Source organism: Ixodes scapularis, unplaced genomic scaffold (genome assembly GCF_016920785.2).
Source record: "Ixodes scapularis isolate PalLabHiFi unplaced genomic scaffold, ASM1692078v2 PGA_scaffold0__279_contigs__length_252992795, whole genome shotgun sequence".
NCBI lineage: Eukaryota > Metazoa > Arthropoda > Arachnida > Ixodida > Ixodidae > Ixodes > Ixodes scapularis.
In genome coordinates this window covers 5,238,684-5,245,256 of record NW_024609835.1, presented here as the reverse complement: position 1 = coordinate 5,245,256, position 6,573 = coordinate 5,238,684, and the positions used below count along the sequence as shown (strand labels likewise).

The 6,573-nt window shown below is 52.0% G+C and overlaps 1 protein-coding gene across 1 annotated transcript; it reads right to left on the bottom strand.

Annotated features, from left to right (window-relative positions):
• Positions 1-3,428: 3,428 nt before the first annotated feature.
• LOC115309914 (NLR family CARD domain-containing protein 3-like) lies at positions 3,429-5,823 on the bottom strand. Its single transcript, XM_029968172.3, has one exon. The coding sequence runs from the start codon at positions 5,821-5,823 to the stop codon at positions 3,655-3,657; it is 2,169 nt and encodes a 722-aa protein (XP_029824032.2). The 3' UTR covers positions 3,429-3,654.
• Between the last annotated feature and the right edge of the window lie 750 nt (positions 5,824-6,573).

Sequence of the window (6,573 nt, the reverse complement as noted above, 5' to 3'; positions counted from 1 at the left end):
ACACTGCAACGAAGGAGTCTTTTGGCCAGTTGTGTTTTATGCACATGTATACTTGGGCCAATAAGCTCGTCGTAAGTTAGAAACTACCGAATATCGTTACAGCGACCCTTTCGATTCGCCTGTTTGTCACTGCTGCGAGAAGACCTGGCTTCGTCTTGCGTCTCATTCGCACTTTCTCTCGTGCGAAGACGCCGAACAAAGCCACGCGCAAGTAGCTGGGGCAAATTAGCCTGAGCCTGACAACTTAGCACAAAATAACGCTGCGACTTTGAAGCATACTCTTCAGCGCGCCAGGAGCGTTGCCGTGCCCACAACAAAGCCGCCATGTCTCTGCTCGTGCGGACAAGCCCGTGCTGGCCAAAGTTATGCTCACGCGCAAGCTGCACGTGCTTGCACGCATGGGGACCAGCCTGAGCGCCATGCTTGTAATAGAGCGATCTCACCAGACAGTTCACCTACGCCACCGTTGACGCGATGCATCGAGGGAATTTGAGTCCTTCTGCACGTGCCACAATCTCTCTAGAGCTCTGCGGGTGGAGTCATCTCGCCCACCGCCGCCTGCTTCCTGCGAACTAAAGTTATGGCGGCGTCAAGCATGCCCCGAGCGCTTGGTGAGATCGGTCTATTGTCTTTAGGGCGTTTTCACATGGCGCCGATCCGCCATTTTGTTGTTGGATGTCAGCGTGATGAAATTCATTAGCTTTTGTGCACTACCAATTCGAGGGTATGAAGTAAATCTTCGGAGTGCTCGCCTTCTGCACTCGAGGCATGCTCATAACAGAATGGTGGGCGAAATGAAGACGGTGAATACACCCTATGGGTACAGTGCTATGGGGCAAAATTATGGTTATAATTAGGGTGTGTACTTTCCGGTGTTTATTTGTCAGAAAAATCGGCGGATGTTTTTCGGTGTTTATTTATTTTCAAAACACCGGTGTATTTCGGTGGAACGTCTCACGACGAGGCTAAAATCGGTGAATATCGGCGAAAAAAAAGCGATTGATCAAAGACAGAGAGTTCCAATTTTATTTACATGGTTCATACACTTCTTCTCTAGGAAGCAACTATTTCTCACACTTAGCATACTTTCATGCTTGCATCTACACGCAAGGAACGTGCTGCCGTCAAGGAAGCACGTTCCTTGCGGTTCGCAACTCGCAATTATGAAAACGCACGCTTCTGTACGACACGGACGTTGGCAGTGTCTTCGAGGAACCACAGCAACCTCTGAATACATGGCTTGTACCGACATCACCGACATCACTTGGCCAGACACAATGACGAAAAGGCACGTGAGACCCTACCCTCCACTGTGTTAATTTTTCCACAAAGGGGGCCATGGGAGACACAATAGGGGAAAGGCGTATGAGAGCTTAGCTTCCACAGTGTTCACTAGACGCTTTTGACCCCCAGAAAGGAGGGCGGACTGACGCCACGTGCAAGCCATGTATAAACACTGGAAAAATGCAGTATCCACGAGATAACACGTTTGACGAACCTCTACGGGGAAAGGGTTTCGCTAGGTCGGAAACTAGCAACGACCGGTGTTTTTCGGTTTTAACCAGGACGAAAATATCAGACCACCGGTGTTTTTCGGTTTTAACCGATTTTATATTTTCGTCACCGACGGATGTTTATCGGTGGTTTTCGGTTAAAACCGGAAAATGCAGACCCTAGTTATAATCCGTTGCAACTCAAGAACAAAGGGTGAGGATAAGACGGGCCGGAGAGGAGGAAGCAAACAAAACGCTAAAGAGAGGAGGAGGTTTCCCCCTCTCTTCCCCAGGATTTCGCTGCGCTTTTGGGTTATAGTTCCACGTGCCGCCACTCCATGACGCCAAAACTGGCGCTGAAGCCAGGGGACCGGTGTGAAGCGTTCGAAGTTTTGTGCGCGAGCGCGCGGGGCACGAGAGCGTCTCGTACTCCGCGTGCTCATGCAGGACGCACTTCTACGCGTGGTGCCATCGTGAGCCGCGGGATGGCACCACGCGCGAGGTACCGGTAAAGCCCCTCTATCCTGGGAAAAGTGGCGCCATTCATTTTTGTGGAAATGCTCAAGACACCTGCCGCGCGCCACTTTTGGGAAGCTGAGCTAATTGATATAGGAGGTATTCACTGGACGCCATATTTGAGGGCGATGTTTAGAGCGCATGCTCAGAACGAGCTCACATTAATAGCCTGCTAAGACCGGCAACCTTGATGGTGCTAAATGCACGCCCCAAAAGGACTGCGAAAGCTCGCCGTCAGCACCCGCTTACCAGCAACGAACACGGATATGGCCGCCAGTGAATACCCCCTGTTGGCTGATCGAAAAACATAATTAAAAAGTAGTGGGTAGACTATAAGGCATCTTGCACTGAATCTCCCCACTCTTCTTCCAATTAAAGCAAATCAGAACTCGGCGTCGTTCTGACGTCACCGTAACCCCCTGCCCAAGAAGCAGACGACTTGCTCTCCGCATACATAGCTCGCATATGACGTCATTTGCGGCCATACCTGCATTGTATGCGCCACGAGCGTTCGGTTCGCCGAGCTAGTTACACACCGCACGAGTTCTAGTTCGAAGGAACATGCAGTAAGTAGAAATAACCGACAGTACTCAGCAATGGCGACGCTTGCAAGCTACGTATAGACGCTTTGCAGCAGCTGTGCGTGGACGCCGCCATAACTGACCTTCAGTTTTTCTTTCCTCTTATTCCCTTTATTTCATTTCACGATTACCATAGCAGGCCAGGTTATTGCCATTTTAAGTGTTACTGTGTCCTTTTCTGAAGAATCGGCCTTTGTAGAGGATCGTCAACTACCGTTTCAGTTGCTCGGCATCTCTGTAAGACAAGAGAAGGTCAGCAATGGCGGCTGTAATTTGGCGCGTGTGGAAAGCGTCTATAGGCGCGGTAGCCCGTGATAAAACTGTGCGAAAACCCTTCAATCCAAAAAAATTGGCCAATCTCACTAGCCAGTTTTGTTACGCCGCCACTGTCGCGATGGATCAAGGAAACTTTAGTCTCTGTGCACCTGCGACAACCATGCGGTAGAAGCGGTCTCGCGCACTGCCACCAGCCGCTTCTGGAGCACGGTTTTCTGCGTGCTCCACGCGTCCTGTAAAACTTGGCACTTGCGCTCCGCGTGTCACCGAGACACTGCTCCGTCATTTACCCTGCTTTCGTGCCTCAACGCCGACCATAAGTCTTATGAATGCGTCGAAGCAGATATACCTCTGGCGCGGTGTTATCGGTCTATTATCCGTAGATAAGGAGAGTCTCGTGTGCGCTCGGATGAATTATTAATCAAGTATAAAGATTCTGAAGGTTGAGTAGACCGGGAATAATGTACCGTGCTATTATTGCATCACCTTTACACAAGCACTTGAAAATCGGCAACAATTGCTTTAAAAAAATACGTTGGTAAACAAAACTGAGGACTCCCAATGCATCAATGACTTTGCCATATTTTAATATCAATGAAATAAATCGGAACATAAACAGGTATAAAATAGAAGATAAGACCAAAATGTTTAGAACAACTTCGGCCAAATGATTTCCCTTTTCCAACCATAGAATCAAGATATTGGCCTACGTAAGATGTTACAAAGAATACAAACGCACTTGTCAATCTCAAACCAGTTAGACGCGCCTCAAAAACAAATAAACCCAATCAGCACTTGATATCGGACATTTTCAGGTAGGAAAAAATCTCAAACAAACAGTATGTGTTCAGTTGGTCAAACGTCGTCGAGTGCCTCTTCCTCCGTGGCTTCGAGCAGATCAGCCTTTGTTTGACGACACGGGCGATAGTGAGGAAATTGTGGAGAATGTAGTTGTCGGCCCCCTTAATGAGCGTTTTTGCCGAAAGATGAGCCGACGCTTTGGTCACCTTGTTGAGCTCCTCGACAAAGAGTCCGCCCTGCCTGAACACTTGAAAGGCTTCCGCCGCCCGCTTGTCTGCAACTTGCTTGAGTGCGAACTGCATCGCCAGGTTCATCAGGGACCAGTTCCTCCGCAGAAGAGAACTGATCCTGTAGCCGCCGGCGCTGGAAGCCGGGTATGCGATCGCGAGCTGCACCAAGGACAGATTATACTCCAGGCCGTTGGCCAATCCCTGGAGGCACGCCTCGTCGGCCGAAACCTTGTCCAGGATAAAGCTGTTGAGCGTGCGGTTGATGGAGAACATCTCGGCCATCGCCTCGCACAGGCTGCTTCGCATGTTGTACGAGCTAACTCGGAACCACCAGACGCTCGTGTTTACAGACAGCGCCTGCACGAGGTGGACCAGGCAGGCGTTCGACATCCTGGGTGGTATGATCACCGAGCGGATGGTGGTAGTCTTCCTCAGGAGATTCGAGAGCGCCTCGCCGTCGCCCGCACTCAGGACGATGTGCAGCTCGAGGACCTCGATCGACTTGTTGGCCTCCAGGGAGCCAAGGAGGGGACTAAGGTCGGACACGCACGTTCGTACGGAGAGATGACGCAGCGTCGTGTTGAGCCGCAGTGCCCTTGAGAGTCCCTGGATCGCGGTGGAGCCCCACAGGGACAGCTCGATGCCTTCCAGACGCCGGTTGGCCGCGAGGGCCTCTGCGAACTCGTCGAACTGCGTGGCGTCGTTCAGGCTAGGCTTGCACGTCGCGTTGAGTTTGACGAGCGTTCCACTGGAAGACAGAAGACGCGCTAGCGCGGCGACGCCGTTGTCACCGAAATAGTTAGCGTGGATCGAGAGGGCACGCAGCGTCTGATTTGCCACAAGAGAGTCTGCAATGGCAACGACGCCCTCGTCGCCGATCGAATTCCCGCACAGATACAGCTCCTGCAGGGTCCGGTTCCGCGGAAGCACGTTGGCGAGGGAGATGGCGCCGCACGTTCCCAAGTTGTTATCTCGAAGATCGAGAGTAAGCAGGGAACTGTTCGCTTCGAGCGATGAGGCCAAGGCTTTGGCTCCCGTGAGGCCGATCGAATTGCCGCCCATCATCAAGTGCTGAAGCGTGTCGTTCGTAGCGAGGGCGCCGGCGATGGCCACGGCGCCTTTGTCCTTCAGCTTGGTCTTGAACAGGCTCACACTCGACAGCGTCTTGTTTTTTGTGAGCAACTCGGCGAAGCGTTGGGCTCCTCTAATGCCGACCATGTTAAATTCTATCTTGAGGGACTTGACGGCCGATATCTCGACAGCTTCCATCAGCTCGATAGTGGCACCGCCCTTCATTCCGTTCTCGCAAAGGTCGACGTCAGTGAGTCGCGACATGGTCGTGATGGCCTTGGACAGCGCCGCAATTTCGGAGCGACCGAAGACAACTTGGTGGAGCCTGAGGACCAGGGGAGCCCCCTTGAATGCAGCGCGAACCAGCGCGTTCAATTCGGCGTCGCAGATGAGGCGTCCGCTCACGACGAACTGTCGGATACCAGCGTTGGGGCGGAGCCGGCTCAGCACCATACTCTTGCCGCCAAACAGTTCGCCCACGTAGCCGAGATCGACGCACTGCACGCAGCGGTGGTTGTTAATGAGCCTTGCCACGAGAAAGGCGCAGACGGTGTGATAGCTGGTCGCGCTTGGATTGCAGTTGACGAACGTTCGCAGCGTCAAACTGCCAGGAACATTCTCCCGGAGTTCCACGCCGACGGAGTGCAGGACGCTGTTCCATACCTTGAGGTTCTCGACGACCCAGCAGTGAGACGCCTTGTTCGATGTCGTCCTCGCAGATTCCCCCGGGGCCGAGCATGGCGTCGCTAGGTCCAGGGAATGATGCCTGAAGTATGTCCTGAGCTGGGCGACGGTGGTGGGCTTCCGCAGACCTTGAGGGCCGGGAGGGCGCTTCCGTTTTGCGGAGGTTGACATAGTCGGTCGGCGTATGGTTCTCCTTGTACTCGGTCGTTCGTAACCGCCGAACAACGATGGGCTGGTTTCCAAATGGTGAATCCTTGGTGCTTAGAACGGGAATGAACATTCGCCTGCAGCAGCGATAACGAGGTGCAGACGCGAGAGCTCGTGCGCCACCGAATATGTGCACGGACGCTCGAGCCATCTCGTTCCAACAAATGTTCTAACAAAAAAAAGAAAAGAAGAAGAAAAAAAGATCATAAAAGGTTGTTTGGCGATATATATAAATAAAAATAAAATAAAAAATCAGATTTGTAGTTGATTGCGCGTTCAATCCAATGTTGGTGATGCTGCTTTTTTTTTCTTTGTTTTTTTTTTTGGGGGGGGGGGAATGTCTGGATAACGTTTGGCGCATAGCCAGAAGGGAGACATGGCTAAAGGTTGACCAAAACCACTTCGTCATTCTAGTGCACTAATCGCAAGTCTCTGAGCTAATCCTAACCGCAGCGTCAACTTGTTTTGTAGGGTTGTGCAAATAGTGCTTCGAAACGAATAGTGCGGCGTCAAACGCAAAGAGAGCCGATATGTCTTCCCTGGCACTGCGAAGGCTATGAATGATACAGCGCTATACGGTGAGAAGCTGAGGGAGAGGAGGAGATGAGAGAGTACGGGGACGTCAATGCACGAAGTTCACATTTGAAGGGGCAGTGGGACGCAAAGGCCAACTGCATTTGCCTCACGGTCCGAACGATACCGCCGAGAGCAATA